General features: G+C 33.3%; 2 protein-coding genes, 1 long non-coding RNA gene and 1 other non-coding gene across 7 annotated transcripts; 3 read left to right on the top strand and 1 right to left on the bottom strand.

Annotated features, from left to right (window-relative positions):
- Positions 1–4670: 4670 nt before the first annotated feature.
- LOC128280610 (uncharacterized) lies at positions 4671–7346 on the top strand. The gene is made up of 2 exons (XR_008270701.1): positions 4671–4773; positions 7124–7346. It is a non-coding gene; the product is annotated as an uncharacterized LOC128280610 (long non-coding RNA).
- Positions 7347–8281: 935 nt separating this feature from the next.
- On the top strand, positions 8282–8388 carry LOC128280965 (small nucleolar RNA R71). The gene has a single exon (XR_008271182.1). It is a non-coding gene; the product is annotated as a small nucleolar RNA R71 (small nucleolar RNA).
- A 5673-nt stretch (positions 8389–14061) lies between these two features.
- LOC108456297 (amino acid transporter AVT1I-like) lies at positions 14062–16284 on the top strand. 3 transcript variants are annotated; one of them, XM_053018509.1, is made up of 3 exons: positions 14062–14362; positions 14552–15066; positions 15726–16284. In XM_053018509.1, the coding sequence occupies exons 1-3, from the start codon at positions 14185–14187 to the stop codon at positions 16248–16250; spliced, it is 1218 nt and encodes a 405-aa protein (XP_052874469.1). In that variant the 5' UTR covers positions 14062–14184; the 3' UTR covers positions 16251–16284. The 3 variants fall into 3 exon arrangements, with proteins under 3 accessions (XP_052874469.1, XP_017610383.1, XP_052874468.1); XM_017754894.2 differs by having other exon boundaries at positions 14456–15066; XM_053018508.1 differs by having other exon boundaries at positions 14062–15066.
- A 472-nt stretch (positions 16285–16756) lies between these two features.
- On the bottom strand, positions 16757–20537 carry LOC108455052 (beta-1,3-galactosyltransferase GALT1-like). 2 transcript variants are annotated; one of them, XM_053018507.1, is made up of 8 exons: positions 20242–20537; positions 19088–19788; positions 18839–19014; positions 18488–18769; positions 18281–18409; positions 18022–18201; positions 17825–17932; positions 16757–17358 (listed from the first exon to the last, which is right to left on the bottom strand). In XM_053018507.1, exons 2-8 carry the CDS (start codon positions 19776–19778, stop codon positions 17152–17154), a joined length of 1773 nt encoding a protein of 590 aa, XP_052874467.1. In that variant the 5' UTR covers positions 19779–19788; positions 20242–20537; the 3' UTR covers positions 16757–17151. The 2 variants fall into 2 exon arrangements, with proteins under 2 accessions (XP_052874467.1, XP_052874466.1); XM_053018506.1 differs by having other exon boundaries at positions 19088–19864; positions 20242–20536.
- Positions 20538–20741: the final 204 nt, after the last annotated feature.

Raw genomic sequence — 20741 nt, 5'->3', positions numbered from 1 at the left:
ACAACCCTCTTTTCAATGGTGTAGGAAACGGTAGTTTCGATACCACAAATTCGACGAGTGAGTTTGTATAATTATTATGTAAATTGTATGAGTCAATAATAATTTTTATATTTAATTTTGATTTAAGGAAGTTTGACTAACTGAATTAAAAGTTAGTATAAGTGGTTTGGTTCAAAAGCCAAGTGGTTATTGAAAACAAGGTATTATGACCTTGTTTCGATAATTTTAGGCCATAAATTTTTTTATAGAGTCGTATTACATGTAAATTGAAGTTTGGTCCGTTAATTTTGATGATTTACTGCTTAATTATGGTAAAAGGATTAAATTCTAAAAGAGGTAGAAGCTAATTTCTATAGATTTAAAATAGTAAATGGACCAAAATGGTAATTTAACCATGGTTAAAAAGTCCAAGCGGTGGTGGTTATGATTAATCCACTAACTTTTGGCTTATTTATTTAGCCCTAGTTAGTTTAGGGTTAAATTGAAATAAAGTTTAATCAAATAATAAATTAAAACAATTGAAGGACCAATTATGCAATTAAACCCCCTTGAATGCTAAATATACCATAGGTGATGATTGTGGATTGTAATAGGCTTGAAATTGTTAAAATTGAATGGAAATTAAAAAGGTAAAATGGTAATTTGATAATTAAACATAATGTAAAAGCTAAAATAACTATCATCTTTCTAATTTTCTTCATTCAAAAACAGAATAGCAATAGGAGGAGATGAGCAAGCTTTCGGCCAAGCTTAGGGTTCCTCGTTTGATAGGTAAACCTTGCCCCTTTTTAGTAATTTTTATGTTTTTGAGCTTAATTTTAGCTTGATTTAGTTAAATTGAGGGCTAATTTGTAAAATTGTCAAATGTTTTGGATTAAGCCATTGATGAGTTAAGAAAATTATTGGAATTTTATGATAGATCATTGAGTTTGGTCGTTAAGAAAAGACTATTTTGTAAAGTAATTTTTAGTAATTTTAAGGTTAAAGGACTAAAATGTTAAAGTAATTAAATTATAAGGACTTGATGTGAAATAATAGCAATTATGTGTTGAAATGGGGTAGTATATTGATATGTGTAAATGAAAATGGAAATAATGAATTGATACGACGTCGATCACTGATTAAGATACTCTGAATCGTTACTACAAATTAGTCTTGTAAGTTCGCACAATAAAGTAATTGATTTAGTTGTTCTGTGAATTATTGAATAATTTAAGTATATTGTATTTAAATTTGCTTGTATAGTAAATATTAAATTGTTGAATTGAATCAAATTGAAATGAAATTATAATTGAGGGTTATGATTAGAACTGAGGAAGGATATAATTGAATTCATGTGACAAAGAAACACTTAAATGATTATATGATATGTTAGTTATTATTTATGTTACTGAAAGAATTAAATTGATTGATATATGGCAATTAGTAAATTGAACTAAATTGCATTATTAGTTAATTAGGTATTATGTCTAATAAATAAGAACTATATGGATGTGTGCTGGTAATGGTATAATATAAAGAAAGTTAATTGAAATGGACATGGTATATGACTAGTATGAACCTCGTAAATACTTGGAACACAAATGATAGGTCATTAGGGGTTATACAATTTCGAGTGTTGGTCTTGGATGTCCTACCGATGAATAGTCTCTGTACTTGAGCTATTACTGCAAATTGGTTTTGTAAGTTTGATGTTTGTATTATATATATGGTTATATTTTATTCTTTATTATTAGATTTACTCTTTTAGCTTTAGTATTATAAAGTTGAATATTGATTACTGGGAATATATAATAGAATTGAGTTGTTATGGCTGTGTATTGTATCTAGCCTTGGGCCTAGTAGGCTTTATGTTATTGTATTGTATTGGGCCTTAAGCCTAGTAGGCCTCGTGCTGGTGACTTATTAGGCTTTAAGCCTAACAGGCTTCGTGTCGGTGTTTATCGGGCTTGATGCCTAGTAGGCTTCATGCCAGTGTAACTATTCGTATTGGATATTGTTGACTTGAGATCTTACTAAATGATGACTTGGAATATGAATTAAACTAATGTACTATACAATACTCATTCGGTGTGAGCTGTGATTGACATGAACTTAGTTATTTAATCGTATAATTTGATCTGTTATGTTTAAATTTAGTAAGATTATGGTTTGGTTCAATGAACTTACTAAGCTTCAAGTAAGCTTACTCCTGTTGTGCATTTGTTTTGTAGATTGCATTTTGCAGTTGGGAGATTGGATCAACTCGAAGAATCACACTATCTCGAGGACTTTTTATGGTAGATTTTGTAAACATCTTGGCTTATATTAGATGTAATAGGGTAAATGAATATATGAAATTCTTCTAGATATGTGTTGGTTATTGGTATGCCTTGGTCTGGGTTCCTATGCAATTGTAAAAAAAAAAAATGAGATAGCATGATTTTGGTCATTTTTGGTTACACACAGCCTGGGACACAGGTTGTCACACAGCCGTGTGTCATATATGGGCGACCAACATGGGCGTGTGCCCTGAACTTGTCAGGTGCAGTTTTTATAAGGGTTGGCACAAGGCCCACGACACGGCCGTGTGACCTAACATCGAATTGGACATGGTCTAGCACATGGCCTGCGACACGACTGTGTGAGGGTATTTCGAATGCTACACGGGCTAGCACATGATTTGTGACACGGCCGTGTGAAATTATTTCAAAGGGTACACGGTTCGTCACATGGCCATGTCTGGAACCATACGGTCTGGGCTGTGTCACACGGCTGTGTGACCCCTGTTTTGAAAATTTTCAATTTTTCCTTGAACTTTCTGATTTGTTTCAAATTGGTCCCTAATTGTTCCTAAGCTAATTTTAAGGCCTCGTAGGCTTGTTTTAAGGCCCATAAATGTACATATTACTCTGATTCTGTTAATGAAATAGGCAACTTGATGCTATTTGTTACTGATTGTTTTGGATTGTACGGTAATACACTGTAACCTTAATTCGGCGAAGAGTATGAGTTATGGATGTTACATGCACACCATGGCGTTGCTTTGTTACTTCTTTATACATTCTTGGGTTCTCATAAGCCTTTTTTCACCTTTCATCTAGTTCAACAAACTGCATCATTCTCTCTTCACATGTCCCTTGAGTTCTATCACCTTAATAGGACACAGTTCTAACACGTCTTCATGCGTAATTTATTGTATAGAATGTTGAGCCACATGATTAATAAAATCAATAGAATAACGAGTATCATCTCACTCACTAGAAACTCTCACAACATCATGTGCTTAAAGAGTAACCTCTTCATCTCCTACCCTTAGCACAAGCTTACCATTACCCGCATCAATAATAGTTCTAACAGTGGCTAAAAAAGGTCGACCTAAAATCATGAGTACCTTAATATCCTTATCCATGTCTAGTATAAGAAATTCAACAGGGAATATTAATTTATCTATTTTAACAAGCACATCCTCAATAATACCCTTGGGATACTTAATTGATATGTCAGCTAATTGAATACACATCCTAGTGGGTTTTGGTTCCCCGAGATCAAGTTGTTTGAATATTTTATAAGGCATTATATTTGTACTAGCACCCAAATCAACCGAAGCTTTTTCAACATTTAAACTACCAATGAAATAAGGAATAGTAAAACTCCTTGGATCTTTAAGCTTGGTGGGTAGTTTGTTTTGGAGAGTGACCAAGAAATCCTCATTGAGTTCCACAGTTGACATGTTGTCTAACTTCCTTTTATTTATTAACAACTCCTTTAAAAATTTTGTATACATTCACATCTGCGAAAAAGATTCAACAAAAGTTATATTAAAATGCATTTTTTTCAAAAGTTTAAGAAATTTACCATATTGTTCGTTCATGCAGTCTTTCTTTATTACTGTCGAATATGGTATTCGTGGTTTATATTCTCTGACCACCAACTTATGCTCTTTCTTTCTTTCTTTAACCCTATTGTTTTTCTCTACAACTTCTAGATTCAGCTTCTTTTCAGGATCGACTAGCCCTTCCACACTTCAAATAGGGATTGTGTGAACTTGCTCTTTTGGGTTGGTGTAACACCCTGAATTTGGGCCTAGAAGTATTGGGCCTAGAGTGTGGGTCTGTAAGGAGGTTGTATATAGGTATTTAATTGTGCAATGAAATGGCACAATTAAATGTCTACTTTGGTGGTTAATAGCCCTGAGAAGTGTCGGAGAAATCTTGGGTTCAAACTTGGGCTTTAGCAAAAATTTTGGTATTAAGTGAAAAAAAAAACCTGGATGTTTGGATGAGGGCCTTTTAAATTTTTGTGTTAAATAAATGACACAAGGAAGCATGTGGTCTAGTGGTTGTGGCGTAATTAAAGTTGTATGGGAGCCTGGGTTCAAGCCTTGGCTCTTGCAATTTATTTTGGTTTTTTAAGGGAACTTGGACTTTGGCCTTTAGACCTTATAATTAATTAGGGATAAAATATGACACAAAAAGAGCCTGTGGTGAAGTGGCAAGGTGGCGTCATAAAGTTGGCAAGGAGGTCCAGGGTTCGAAACTTATGGCAATCAAAGAGCATTTATTTTGCTAACAGGGAACGGCAAGAGTTGGCGTTGAATTTAAACTCGATGTTGGAGGATCCCACATCGGAAGCTAACATAAGAGTGGATCTGGTCGGCTTTAAATAGAGAGAACCATGAGGAGAGTAAAGGTACCTTTCTTGGCTGATCCCTTTCGCTTTATGGCGTGCTCGTTTGGGTTGGGCGTCGGCTAAGAGTGCTCGGAGCGTGGATTAACTCCAGTCGCCTATCAGGTGTGTATTTCTCACTACTCTAGCTGTAGGATGACTACTTTGGGCCACGATGGGTCGAAAGGGGCCTACGGGCCCAATTGGATAAGTTGTTTGATTGTGTAGTAAATATTGGACTAGGCTAGGTAAATCTCATATCTATGGCTAGATTTGGGCTAAAAGGGCCACACGAACGTGTGGGCTCGTTTGGGCCGAGAATGGGTTTTAGGCCCATTCGTATTGTTATCCCTGTTTAGAACACTTTAGTTTACCAATTATTGAAATGCCCTCGACTTGCAAAATTACCAAAGTACCCTCGATTTACAGAATTACCGTTTTACCCTCGATTTACAGAATTACCGTTTTACCCTTGATTTATAGAATTATCGTTTTACCCTCGATTTATAGAATTACTATTTTACCCTCTATTTACAAAATTATCATTTTACCCTCGATTTACAGAATTACCGTTTTACCCTCAATTTATAGAATTACTGTTTTACCCTCGATTTACGAAATTATCGTTTTACCATTGATTTACAAAATTATCGTTTTACCCTCGGTTTATAGAATTACTGTTTTACTCTCGATTTATGGAATTATCGTTTTACCCTCAAGTTACGAATTACCGTTTTACCCTCGATTGTGAAATTACTAAAATACCCCTATAGGGTAGAATTACCAAAATACCCCTAGTTTGTAAAATTACCAAAATACCACTGGTTTGTGAAATTACCGAAATACCCTCAATTTGTTAAATTACCAAAATACCCCTGATTTACAAAATTACAAAAATACCCTTAACTTTCTAAAAATTATAGAAATACAATTGGTTTACAAAATTACTGAAATACCCTTGGTTTGTAGATTTACCAAAACACCCTTGTAGGATGAAATGACTAAAATACCCCTAATAGGTAAAAAGACCGTAAAGCCCCTATAGGGTCAAGTGACCGTAATACCCCTGTATGGTAAAATGACGAATATGCCCTTATGTTCCGTATGACTGATGTGCTTAGGATTTACATATATTGATATTGGATTAGTTAAGTTTGAGTGTGCTAATAGTGGTGGTTATCGTAGGTGATTGATTTTGGAAACGTTTCAACTTCAACCCATAGCAGGTGTGTAATAACCCTCGCAGTAGCTTAGATTAATATTCGCCGAAAAGCCAAAATGCTAAAATTCTGGCATTTCGGGAACTTGTGATTTTGCCTTTGGTTAAAGATGCGATAGATACGATATAATCGGTGTTTGGATTGATGGAGCAGGTAATAGCGCAATTTGGTGCACGATGGTAAGTTGGACCTCAATGGGCTAGAATTGGGCCTAATGGGCTTTCAGACCCATTTGGGTAAAAGTGACAGAAAATGGAATTTGGAAAAGTTGCATTTTAACACGGTTAGTACTGTTGTAAAATTTGGATTAAGCAGGCTTAGTGGGCTAAATCGGCATTCGTAGGGCCCATTAGGGGTTTTGGGCCCAAAAGGCTGAATTTGATAAATTGGGTTAAAAATCATTGTGTAAAGACTCGAAAATATTAATAATTGTTAATGAACATGGAAAACCCATGATATTTAGTAAAATTACGGAATCACCCTTATAATATGAAAAATAACTGTTTTGCCCTTGTGGGCAAGTGACTGACTTGGACTGTGTGGTTGACGGATTTGATTGCGAATATATGTTGGTGATATGAATGAATTGACCGTGATTGTTTGATTCAAAAATGGGCATGACATTCTGCATACATGACATGTTGCATGGGTTGGGTTTTATAAATGGAAGAAGTGCTAAAAGGGCTATGCCCTGGTTCCACAAAAGGGCTTTACCCGGTTTATCAAAAGGGCTTTACCTAGTTATTAAAAGAGGCTAGGCCTCGGTTATATGATAAAGTAGCTATCTTTGCCAATGGAGAGTTTGGTTGGGTGGGTTGAGTTATTCCCACATGGAGAGCTTGGTTGGTATGGGTGGAGAGTAGCGGATGGCGGGTTGAGTAGTCTCCCAAATGGGCTTGCATACATTCATTGGTATTTCATGTGATATTGAAATGGGCACTGTGGGCTATACTGCTTCTGATAAAGGCTTGACCCGGTGATATGATTTATAAAAAGGCTTCGGCCCAGTATATGTCGAGACTGAATTTGGGCTTAAGCCCATATTGCTATTGTTTAAGGGCTAAGGCCCAGACTGTACTGTTACTGAATAAGGCTTAGGCCCATATTGCTATTGTTTAAGGGCTAAAGCCCAGACTGTACTGTTACTGAATAAGGCTTTGGCCAAGATTGTACTGATACTATGTTATTCACTGTTTATTTGTTATTGGGATTACACACTAAGTTTTCGTAAACTCACCCCGTTTCTAACTATGCAGGTAATCCCTAAGCTTAGATAGTTTGGAGCTGCGAGGGACTTGGAGATGGCCACACTACTATTTCTATTTTTTTTAATTGTAATTAGATTTCGTTTTGGGTTTTTAATTTATGTAATAAGGCTGTTGGTGGGTTTTAAGTTTTAATTTGGATTGTGATTTCTTATACTAAACTGCTAGTCTAGGAAAACTCAAGATTTCAAAATGGCATGATTTTTCTAAGGAACGCGAGCTTCCAACAACAAAGTTTTCAAAATGCTTCCGCGATTTTAAATGAGGTAATATACCAAAAGCAATCAAATTGGTAAATGTTTTGATGAGAACTTTAGTTTAATAATAATAAAGGAATTTAGATTCAGTAATGATTTTCATCGGAAAGATCAAATTGGAAAAATGGTTTGATGTGACGCACCAGATTCGGCCATAACGTCTAGGCCGGGTTTAGGGTGTTGTAGTTGGTTTCAGTGTTATTAGGTAAACTGCCTTGTTGTTTCTCCGAAACCAATTTAGCAAGCTAGCTAATCTAATTCTTGAGACCCTGAATAGATGTCTACTGATTTCTCAAAGTTGTTTTATATTCTAGAATCTAGTTTACAACACTGAAATAAATTTAGTCAACATCTTTTCAAGATTCGACTTCTTTTTTTGTTGATAAGGTTGTTGGAAACTTGGAGGGGATTATGATATTTGATTCCCTTGAGCTCCCCAAGAAAAAATTGGACGATTCCTCCATCCTAGGTTATAATTATTGTTATAAGGGTTACTCAGAGGTCTAAAATTATTACCCATAAGGTCGACTTGTTCATGCTCCATGTTAGACTTGTAACAAACATTCCAGATTTATCATCCTCACTCCAGTAGCATCACATTGCATTACTGGATTCACTTGTTTACTGAAACTCAAACCATCAATATTTTTATTAAGAGTTTCAACCTGACTCGACAATATAGCAATTGAATTTATATTAAAACATCATTGGCTTTGCAGGCTTTGTTCTCATAACGTGCCACTAATAGTTATTCAGTGCCATCTCTTTGATAAATTCTTAGGCTATCTTAGGTGTTTTATTATTCAATATTCCATCAGCTACTGCATCAATCATTTGCCTAGTCGAGGGATTCAAACTATTTTAAAAAGTTTGAACTTGTAACCACAAAGGTAAACCATGATGAGGACACCTTCTCAGAAGATCCTTAAATCTTTCCCATGCACCATACAATGTTTCAAGCTAAAGTTGAGCAAAAGAAGAGATGTCATTCCTCAACTTAGCTGTTTTGGCCGATGAAAAGTACTTCAACAAAAATTTCCAGTCACCTGAGGCCAAGTAGTGATGGAACCACGTGGAAATGAATTCAACCACTATTTTGCCTTGTTTCTTAAAAAGAATGGGTAAAACCGTAAGAGTATAGGATCATCAATAATGCCATTGATCTTAAATGTGTCGAAAATCTCCAAAAAATTAGGTAAACGAACATTCGGATCTAAATCTTTCAACCCATCAAACTGAACATATTGCTGCACCATCTGAATTGTGTTCGACTTAATCTTAAAATTATTTGCAACAACAATCGGTCTAACAATACTTGATTCAACCCCAATTAGAGTGGACTTAGTATTTCATACATAGTCCAAGGAGCAGGATGTGCAAAAAGTTGTAGATTACCAGGGTTAATATCCATCTCCACAATAATGTCCTATTGCTCTTGATCATCTATGAAATTTTTTTTTTGACCTTGCTTCTCTAGCCTTTTTCTAATTTCTGCGAGCAGCCTTTTCAATTTCATTATAAAAAGTAATGATTCCAATGGGTTGCCTCTAATCATAAACCAAGGGAACCTGTAAGAATCAAACAAAAGAAAACCAAAATGTAAAATATAAATTACAAAAAAAGTATTAAAATTAAAATAAAAAATGGCTTATTAGAAATTAAGTTTTCCTAATATTCTACTCCTAGGCAACAGTGCCAAAAACTTGATGATCATGAAACTAATTAAGAATTTGACAAGATAAGTGCACCTATCAAGTAATAGTATAGTTATGGTAAGCAAAGATATCATTCTCACGAGGACTACAAGTACTAATAATTATCATATTTCTATTATTTAACTGAATAATTCAGATGATCTATTAAAACTAAAATTAACTAATTTAATTAACTAACAAACACGAAAAAGAAAAAATACGAAAATAATCAAATAACAACTAAGAAACGAAACAATACCCAGGTAAGAATCCACCTAGATTTCATCTTTCACTATCAATCTAAATTACTCAATTTCTTTACATAGCACCTTGATATGTAGAAATCCCTAAATTATACTAATATATCTTTTGAGCATAAGAACAATCGACTCTAGGTGGATTAATTGAAATTTCTTTATAATTAAAACCCCTATTACGCAACATCTAATCTTAAATAGGATTTATTCGACCACCGAATTAAGCACATCGAACACGGATTAATACTCTAGAAATATCAAGCCAAGAATTAAACACACATAATTAAAAACAAATAAATTAAATATTTATTGCATAAAATAGAAATCAAACGACAGAATTCATCGTAAGGTTCATCTCCCCTAGGTATTTAGAAAATTAGTTCATGCTTGAAAAGTGAAAAATCCAAGATACAATATAACCAAAAGAATAAAAGAAACTTATGATAACTTCTTAAGAAATCAACTAGGAATCTTTAATCTTGATGGAAATATGCTTCAAAGTCAGCTTTAATGGTGTTTTTCGAGTCGTTTTCTTGAATATTCTCTGACAATTCTCTCTTGTCTTCTTACTTTTGTCATATATACGTCTTAGAATGCCCAAAAAACCTAAAATTGTGATTTTCTATTTTTCAGTGCGCAATCTTGTGATATCGACATGGCCTACCACACCGTGTGGTTCACACAGCCATGTGAAAAAGTGTAGCCTGTGTGGCTCCTTCAGCTTGCTTCGACGTTTCGATTTCCGCTCGTTTTTCTCTCATTTTTCTCCAAGTGCTCTATTAAGCATTAAAACATGAATTTAAATTATTAGGAGCATAAAATTCACAATTAACATTGGATAATCACTCAAAACGCGTTAAGAATGTGGTTAAAACATATTACTTTCAGCCCTTATCAAATAAAAAAAATTTGCTACTCATTTGAGGATACTTTAAGTTTTTTACTTTTAAAAAAATAATAAAAATATGTATATAATGAGATTTGAATCCATGCCAATTGGATTAGAAAAATATTCAATTTAACATTCAATTAAAGTTTTATTTTAATATTTTATATATTTTAATTTTATTATACATATTTTATTACCTCCATCAATTATATATATTAATAATATTGTTGATTGAGATGTTGTAACACCCCATACCCGACCTAGACGTTATAGTCGGATCATGGAGATTACATTGTACAAGCAAAAGAAACAAATGTTTAGTTTTGATGAAAACCAATTTCAACGGAAAAAAAATTCAATTAGAATAAATCTTTGAAAAAACATAGTAATTTTTTGAAATCGTAGCTTAATTGTATTACAAAGATTAAAACCAATTTACTTGAAACATTTATTTGCTAAAACATTTTAGAGAATTCCATTTAGTTTTGCAGCAGAAAACCTTATAATGTATCGTTTATAAACCAAGATTCATTTTTAGTTATCATAAGTTTAACGTCCTTAAATAATAAAAGCTTTTGTGTGATATATACCCAAAATAGTCCCATCGTAATAAACAAAAATTAAAATGTCCAAAAACAAATAAAAAAACCCAAAAAAGTCGAAAATGTCGAAAATGTCTATAATAAACAGATAAAATTCCATGGTGCTTAACCAAAAACATGAAACTTGAGCTCCAGAGTGGCCGTCCATTCCTAGGTCGAAGGATTACTTGAAAAAAAGCAAAGAAATTATGAGCTCTAAGCTCGATGTTTGTTTTGACCCATAATCTTAGTACAAGCATACATATATATATCAGATCGCCTCATAGTATATATCATAATATTTCTTATCATATCAGATTTTATACGAATCATATCTTAATATATCATATCATATTTAATCGTAGCATATCATGTTATATTGAATCATAACATAGCAAATCTTATCATGTCATATCATATCATGTCCTACCCCAGTCGCTACACACCATCTCCGACCCACCAATCACATCATATAGGACTACAAGTGTCCATCCATCCAATCACACCAACTTGTAGCCGTGTGTCACTCATATATTTGCAGCTGAGCTACCATACACAAATTTGTGGTCTAGCTGCCACAATCACAGTATACCTATCATATAACACTTCCTCCATCACATCATAACCCACCCCCAAACATATGCATATCATAACCCTAAAACATACATACATATATCATATATCACATATCACATGGCATACCTACAGACGTATATCATATAGATTGTAACATAACATATACTTTATAGTTTATTTTCAACTTGTCCTACTTAATATACCATTTAAACTTATCCATATGTAATTACGTACTAAAACTTACGCTTTTTCGGTCTCATACGATGTCTACAAACCCAAATATGAGTCCTTCAAATGGCCCTTGGTCAGGCTTAAAAATTGGCCAAAATGGCCCACACGGCTCAAAACCCTAGCCCATGTGGTCAACACGGCCTACCTACACGGTTTGCAAAGTTTCACACAGTAGTATGCTTCACATGGGCTATAAGATTTCACATGATTGTGTGCTCCACATGACCTGGCACACGACCTACCATACAGTCTAACACACGGCTATGTGGCGTTAGGCAGTTTCGAAAATAGCCCTTGTTTCACGATTTAATCGAGTTTCAAATGAGTTTTTGGGTCGTTTTCACACTCCTGATTTATAAATTGATCAACCACTCAAAAGGAACTCACGAACCTATAAACATTTATCAAAACACAACGATCAACAATCCCAACCTTATACAAAAATTTCACTTCCCTAAGGAAAAACAATCCCAAAACTCCAATTTACGAACTCTTACCACACAATAACAACAACCTAAGCCGTTCACGAGATTAACTCGCTGGAGGTTTGCCTAACACCGCTCTTCCTTCTCCTATTCAGAAAGATAACGCTATGAAAATTAACAATTTCCACAACACACTATATCATAACAAAAGCCAACGCAACCTCATCCTTTAACACCAAACAAATCAGGATTACTTACCCCGAACTTACTTACTTAGAAAATTAGCAGTGCCCCGACACTCGCATATGAACGATGGATAGAAATCAAGAGTAAGGATGAAGCAAATCGAAGAAGAACCAAGAAAAGGGAAGGAAACAAAGTAAAGAAAAAGTGGAAAAGAAGAAGTGAAGAAACAAAACAAAGAATAAAAGTAACGTGCACAAAGTGGTTGGATGGTTAGAATGAAAGAGAAGATTTAGAGTTTTTCCCAAAATTTTGTAAAAATAAAAATAAAACAAAAATAAATGGAAATACCCAAACTAACTTATCCACATCCTAAACAACTGCTAAAGGAATTCAAATTGAATTCTACCTCCCAAGAATAGATCACAACAACAACAAAAAAAATTCCTCTTGCACACAAGGAGGTACAAACTTAAAACTAAGGAATAAACAAATACTAAACCATTGGACTACTAGACTCATCATTATCATAACCCAAAAAAGAAAATAATTTAAGCCCTAAGGCTCAAACTTAACATAAGCCAAAATTAATAGAAAAACTCAAAACGAAGGACCCAAAGCACACTTCCAAGGCACTAAACCAATACACCATATCAAATTATTTAACAAACATGCACACTTAAAAATCCAAAAATTTGGGGCATGCCAAATGTTGTCACAAGTTAACTCGACATCAACTTAGAATTGATGGCAGCATAATTGTATTCGTTTAGTAATTTTAATTTAATGTGTACATGTGTTTAAATTTTGTTTTACTTACAATCTCTATTTTTTTATTTTAATATTATATATATTTCATATGTTATTATTAATTAATTTCAAATCATACATTTTATTTTTTATTGGATGTTATTTTTAAGTGTAGGCTACACAAATAGTCACCCAACTATAAAAAATTTCACTTTAGGCACCCATAATAAAAAGTTTACAATTTAAGCACATACGTTACATAGTTCAGTCATTTTGGTCACTCCATTAAAATCACAAATGACAAGTCGACAAGACAATGAAAAATCAATATAATAACAAATTTAGCCATCAAATTTTATATATTGTATTGATTTAGTCATAATTTTAAAAATTAACCCTCAAAATTCACAAATGTTCTCAATTTGATTCTAATGCTAAAAGATTCAAAGAAATATATAAAATACATAAATATTTAAAAATACAAGAATAAATTTAAAAATATATAAAATAAAAAATATATATGTAAAAGTTGAGGGTCAAATGTTCTCAATTTGATTCTAATTCTAAAGGATTCAAAGAAATATATATAATACATAAATATTTTAAAAATAAAATTAAAAATTAAAAAATATATTTATATAAAAGTTGAGGGTTAAATTTGTTAAAAAATAAGTTAAGGGTTAATTTTTTTTAAATTATGACTAAATCAATATAATATGTAAAAGTTGAAAACTAAATTTGTTATTATATAGATTTTTTAACTACCACATTAATTTACCATTTGTGCTTTTAACAGGAATGATTAAAATAACTGAACTATGTAACATGTATACTAAAATTACAAACTTTTTATTTTTGTGCCTAAAATGAAAAATTTTATAATTAAATGATTATCTGTGTAATTTAGTATATTTTATTTCCACATGTATAATGTTTTTAATATATTTTACGCGCCTCCTATAGTCTAGCTAAGGAACGTAAACGTAAACGTGAGTGATCTTTTTTCAAACCGACAATGATTTGTCACTCCTTCATGGAAACGTGTACAATTAATGGTCCATTCAAATTGTAGCAAAAAATACAGCAAACGGCGTGGCTTTGAGGAAGTTCCAGCATCTATAAATTATATGAAACTTCTCAGTTGCTCCCAAGCAAGTTGAAGTAAACAACCCCTTTGTTCTTCTTCTTTGTTTTATAATCTGCGAAATAATGGGAATTGAGCATAAAAATGGAGGATCATCATCACTTGATCTCAATGTACCTTTGCTTCTTGACCAGAACCAAAGCAAATTAAAGGATTTAGAGGCATCTGATAGTGATGATGTAAATTTCATAGGCACCACCTCTTTTTCCAAGACTTGTTTCAATGGACTCAATGCTTTAACAGGTATAATTTCTTTTCTTTTTTCTTGTTGTCATCAGTCAATCACAATTTTCCTTTTTGTTTTTTTTTTCATAGTGTTTTGTATGTATATGCCAGGAATTGGAATATTATCAACCCCATATGCTCTAGCATCAGGAGGATGGATAAGTTTAATTCTCCTTTTCACCATTGCCACTGCAACATTCTATTCAGGTTTATTGATTCAAAGATGCATGGATTGGGATCCCAACATTAAAACATATCCCGACATAGGCTATCAAGCATTTGGGAGGAAAGGGAAAGTAATAGTCTCAGTTTTAATGCACATGGAGCTCTACTTAGTTGCCACAGGGTTTCTTATTCTCGAAGGAGATAACTTGCAAAATTTACTACCCAATGTGGAGTACTTTGAGTTTGGAGGGCTTACAATTGGTGGGAAACAAGGGTTCATCATAATTGTAGCACTCATAATTTTGCCAACTGTTTGGTTGGATAATTTGAGCCTCCTTTCTTACATCTCAGCCACTGGGGTTTTAGCTTCTTTGTTCATCATTGGTTCAGTTTTATGGATTGGTGTGTTTGATGGAATTGGGTTTCAACAAAGGGGTGAATTCATAAATTGGGATGGAATCCCAACTGCTGTCAGCTTATTTGCCTTTTGTTATTGTGCACATCCAGTTTTCCCTACCCTCTACAGTTCAATGCACAAAAGGCATCAGTTCTCCAATGTAAGTACTCACTTTCCCTTTTTTTAAGGGTAAACTATAGAAGAGGTTACTTAACTATTTTTTTTATACTTCAAAAGTTAAAAATGGTAATTTAATTATTTAATTTATTTTTATTTTTTAATTGACCAACTAGCTAAGGTACAATGGGAATATCCAAAAATCTAATATAGTTGGATAACCAACAATGGTGAATCTAAAATTTTTTTAAGGTGGCCAAAATTAAATTATAAAATTTTAAGATATCAAATATAGATTTTATTATGTATTAATTTATTATTTCATTATTTTTGAAGAGACCAAATAAAATATCTTTTTTTGGGGAAAAACATAATTTTCTCTATATTAATTTATAATTTGATCATTCATATAGAATTGCAATTTTTCAATTTCCACGGCCCAAGGGCTTGCCTGCCCCTTTATTTGCCCCTAGTGACCAAAAAAGATAAAAATTTTAAAGTTGAGTGATCATATTGTAATTTTTAATAATTAGATGATAAAAAAAAAACATAGTTGAATAACTATAAATAAAGTTTATTCTTTTTATTATCTTACATGGATCCGGAGCTGAGTGTTGGATTATGAGCATGTGTTCAACATGGCTATGCTCAATTTTTTCTATATATGGAAGACCATACTTATTTTCGGATTTTTTTTTTCAGGTGCTGATTGTGTGCTTTGTGTTGGGCACCTTATGTTATGCATCAATGGCAATTTTGGGCTACTTGATGTTTGGATCAGAAGTTCAATCACAGATAACTTTGAACCTTCCAACAAACAAGCTGAGCTCAAGAATTGCAATTTACACCACATTGGTGAATCCCATATCCAAATATGCATTAATGGTTACACCAATAATCAACGCCACTGAAGCCTGGTTTCCATATCACTTCAACAAGCGGTTGTTCCGCCACATCGTCGGCACCAGCGTGGTGATGAGCACGGTGTTGGTGGCTCTGGCGGTCCCCTTTTTTGGTTCCCTCATGTCGCTGGTGGGTGCATTTTTGAGCATCAATGCATCAGTCACACTGCCATGCTTATGTTACTTGAAGATTTCTGGGAGTTATCAGAAATTCAATGGTGAAATGGTTGGTATAGGGTTGGTAATTGTAATGGGTATTTTTGTGCTTATATTTGGTACTTACGTGTCTCTTATAGATATCATATACATGTCCAAAATTTGGTAGCTCAACTTTTATAATATCATGATTAGTTTAAATACTTCATTCAATTAAACTGATAATATATACATAAGAAACAATATTTTACTTCTTTTCAAGATTATATAATAACAATTAAAATTTAGTTTTAATTCCTATATTAGGTTCAAATTTAAAAATCATACATCAGTTTTTATAATGTCATTGTTAGTCTAAATATTTTATTCTTATTAAAATGTACGTTAATGTGTCAAAGAATTATTTCTTTTTCTAAAATGTTGTTAAGCACTTGCATATTTATAATCATTGGTTTCACCATTTTAGGCCAATGATGATGCCCATAAATATAATCTTCAAGAAGAAAAAATTGTTATATATGAATGTGCTATACAATCTCTCTCCTTCAAAATATCATCTACTTTAATGATTTCTACAATCATGTTTAAGCTAAAAAATTAATAGGAAAACTATGGTTACTAGGATATAATACCGTTTTGAATACATAAAAAAATAGTAAAAATATCATGAAGACCTTTGTACTAAGAGTTAGATTGTATTTTATTCTCTTTATTCAAAAATGAGTAAATTAATCCCTATACATTAGATTAAAAAAATTGGTTCTTTCTAGTAAAAATCTAATCTATTACTAATATTAAAAATTAGCGTTACTAATAGAATAACCAAATAGTTACACGTGGTGTGTCAAGTGTACCTCATTCTGACATATATAGACCAATTTTTAACAGAATGATCAATTTTGTCTCTAATCTATCGTAGAGGGACTAATTTGACCCTTTTTTAAATTGAGGTGGTAAAATATAATCTAACTCTTAGTACAAGGTTCTCTATAGTACTTTTACCTAAAAAACTTGTAAAAATTGAATATATGTACTTGCTTCCTAAATCCGGTTCACTAAGCCTTAGCTTATCAATTGCAGCATTTAGCAACGCCCTCTGCCTGCAACTTTTGCCATAGGCAAAGCATCTCCCTGGGGCTTTGGTAATGAGCTACAACAAAACCATCATTGCACCCTTCATTGTACACCCTATTTTCATCCTTGTAATACACTTTGAAACCTTCCTTTTTCATCTCTGCTATCCATATCCCCATTGCCACATCCTCCAGCTTAAACATCTGTTTTGCATGTCAAGCAATACCCAAGTTACTGGAATCATATGATTTATGATCATTTCGATATAGTTAGAAATTCCTTATCCAACTTGCAGTCCACTTTGGTTTTTAATAGGGTTAAATCACTTTTTGAGGCTTAAAATTTTGTTTTATCCAAGTTAAGTCCTAAATTTGATAATTGTTTTCAAATTAAAGCTTGAACTTTTCATTGTCCAAGTTAGTCCTGAATTGATAATTGTTTCCATGTTGGGTTTTGAATTTTAGGGCTCTTAAGGAAATGTCAAGGACCAACTTGGACAAAAAAAATATTCAGTCTCTAATGTGAGAGTAATTTCCAAGTTTAGGGTTAAACAAAAAAATTCAAACTCCAATATAAGAATAGTTACTAAGTTCAAACGTAAAAAAGGTGATTTAAGCCTCCTTAATATCTAAGGTTTATAAATGTTTATCAAATTTGGAAGGGACTTACTCGTAAAGATCCTTCTTTGTGCTTTGTATATACAACTTTAGCTATGTCATTTGAGACCACATAACCAGGGCCATGTGCCCAAGGAGGGTAAGTCTTTTCCGGATATTCCTTCATATACGCAAAACACAAGAGCAGTTTAGAGACATTTAATCAAACACTTCATATGCATCGCAATGCTACTAGTCCTCCAAAATTACCTCAGGACTGATGTACCATTTACTGTCAGCATTCCTATGAGGTTGAGCATCATAGTTTATAAGACCATAAAGCAGCCCATGCTTCACATTTTCTTTACTTATAGTACCCAACACTTCATCCACTCGAACAAAGGCATCATCGTCCGTTTTCATCACATACTTGGCTGAAACAGCCTCTGTCTATTAAAACAAACACAAATTTAAGCAAAATTCAATAATAAAAAAAGGGGTTTTAATGTTTTAAGACTCAAAAACTTACCCCAAAAATGCAGATTGCAATAGTCTTCCATGTAATAAGACCATAATAATCAACAAAAGGCATCAATTGAATGTCACCATAGGTCTTTATCTCACTCCAAAGTTCCTCATTCACTATCTGGTTCTTATGCTGCAGTGTTATTTAATCAAACATTTAGTATGCATTTCATGTTTAAAATGGCAACAAATTCACCAAATAGGAACGTACTAGACCGACGAAAAACCGGGCTGCGACTGTTCCAGACTTTACTGCAGGGTATTGCATCCAAGTCCTTCGAACTGCCATTCGGCGTTTGAAGTTGTTTGCCGTCGAAAAGACACCAATAAATAGGTCTAACGGACGGTGTAGTGGGAGCGGAACCGTTCTTAAAGCATCCAAGTCATCAATATGTTCCAAGTCCTCAGATGTAGGTAAACCACTGGCTAACACTGATGTTAAGTTCATATCCCCAAATATCCTTACTTCATTCACAAGCCATGGTTCTAAACCCTATAAGATCATCATAAAAAGTTAGAAAATTGCTAAAAAAGATGGAAAATTAAGTGTTGGGAAAAGTACTTCACGGTATGCGAACGATGTTATTTGTTTTCCATCGACGGTCATATGAAATCCTTCTTCTCCAACCCGAAGTGTCATAACGGATAAATACCCTAACTTGAATGGAAAGTAAGGCTTGCTTCTAGTTCTGTTATCGAGTTTCCCGACCTTTTCACTGCATTGTTTCAAATCATCCACTGCATATCATGCAAAAAATAATAAACATATGTATCCATGATTCATAACTTTGTCAAAGAGCAAGCAAAGTACCTTTCTTATTGTTTCTAGAGGGGCACCGCTCTTCTTCACCCCAATCTTGAGCTGTAGTCCATGTGTTTTGAACAATTACGGGATCCTCGGTGACCTTATCGCCTTGGAGACGAACATTGTAATGCAAAACAATAGGAGGGTTTGGCTCCTCTGGAACTGATTCCCCTGTTAAATCAATCCTGAAACTTCCGGAAAGACCATTCGGAATGCCGATGATAGTGATTGCAGAGCCTTGAATTAGACCACATGGGATTCTTAACTTATAACCTTTATCTCCAAAATCTTTAGTATCCATTTTACTTAAGAAATAGGGACATTGTTTCCCTTTATTATCAACTGAACTTTCATTCACCTCGATTTGTTGCTTCTTCGCAACGATATCCATAAGATTGTCCCACGCGATTCGAGCTTCTCGAACGGCTTCTAACGCATTCGGTAATCCTTTGCTGTAGTTAACTATATGCTTCATTTCATTCCATGTAAATAAAGAACTTTGAACTTCACTAGAGAAATTCCTATCAAGAAACAATCCCGAAACCAGCTCGTCCGCAACAACGACTTGATTAACAGCTTCGGGACTTTGAACTACCGGAGAAACGGTAGGTTGTTGTACCCATTTAAGTCGCGGATCAGTCGTATTTACGAAGATACGTTGTCGAAGAGTGTTGTTCGAAAAAGGGTTCTTGAACATCACATTATATCTTAAAATCAAGATCACAATGAAAGACCCCATTAGGACACCTCCCAACCATTTCTTCATTTTTGTCTAAAATAGCACTTTGTCGTGTAATTAAAAAAAAGAAAAGAAAAGAAGAAAGATTAAGAAATTTCAATCAAAACTCTGTTATTTTCTTAATAACAAAACAAATGATTCAGTCAAAAATATCATTCAAGGCAATGAAAAAGTCAAAGAAGGAAGCATAAATTAAAAGAAATTGTCAATGCATCAGCCATCACAAAAGAATAACATACAAACAAAACTAAAAAGAACAAAGAAAATATCAAACTTCAAAACATATTATCATATACATACATACATATATACGTAACAAAGGGGGAAAAAAGAAAGCTGAAACTAGGCAGTCCCAAAGCAAACAAGTAAACATCCCACGCATGTAAACAAACAAAGTATCAATATATAATAGGTTACAAACCTGAAATCTTGATGGATCTTTTTTAGTTTTATTTTGTGGAAGAACCTTGGGGAGTGTTTGGTTGAAAGGAAAGAGAAAGAATATATAAAATAAAAAAAAGTTGAGAAGTGCAATGAAGAATAAAGGGAAGAGAAATTGATACCAGAAAAAGAGAAGTTTTGAGGAAGCTGAGGTTTGTTTCAAAGTTTGAACTTGAAGTTTACGTCAAAATATGAGGCGGTTGGGTTTTTAGGATACTGTTGGGAAGTCTTTGTTCATGTTAAGCTGACTCTAAGAAACCATCGTCCAATAAGGACACCACAGGCAAAAACGCTAGGCTCTTTTGTTTCTTTCAATTTTCTTGTTTGACTTCTCCATTTTCCACTATTTATTTATTATCTTAACTATGATGTGAAATTTGAGGTTTTGGTCGGCGGTATAATATTAATATATTTTATATTTATTTAAGTTTATTTTTGAAATTTAAATTTAAAATTTTATTTAAATTTATCTATATTTAT

Source organism: Gossypium arboreum, chromosome 9, assembly GCF_025698485.1.
Source record: "Gossypium arboreum isolate Shixiya-1 chromosome 9, ASM2569848v2, whole genome shotgun sequence".
In the NCBI taxonomy this organism is placed as follows: Eukaryota; Viridiplantae; Streptophyta; class Magnoliopsida; order Malvales; family Malvaceae; genus Gossypium; species Gossypium arboreum.
The sequence above is the reverse complement of the archived record's forward strand: the minus strand, read 5'-3'. Positions and strand labels throughout refer to the sequence as shown.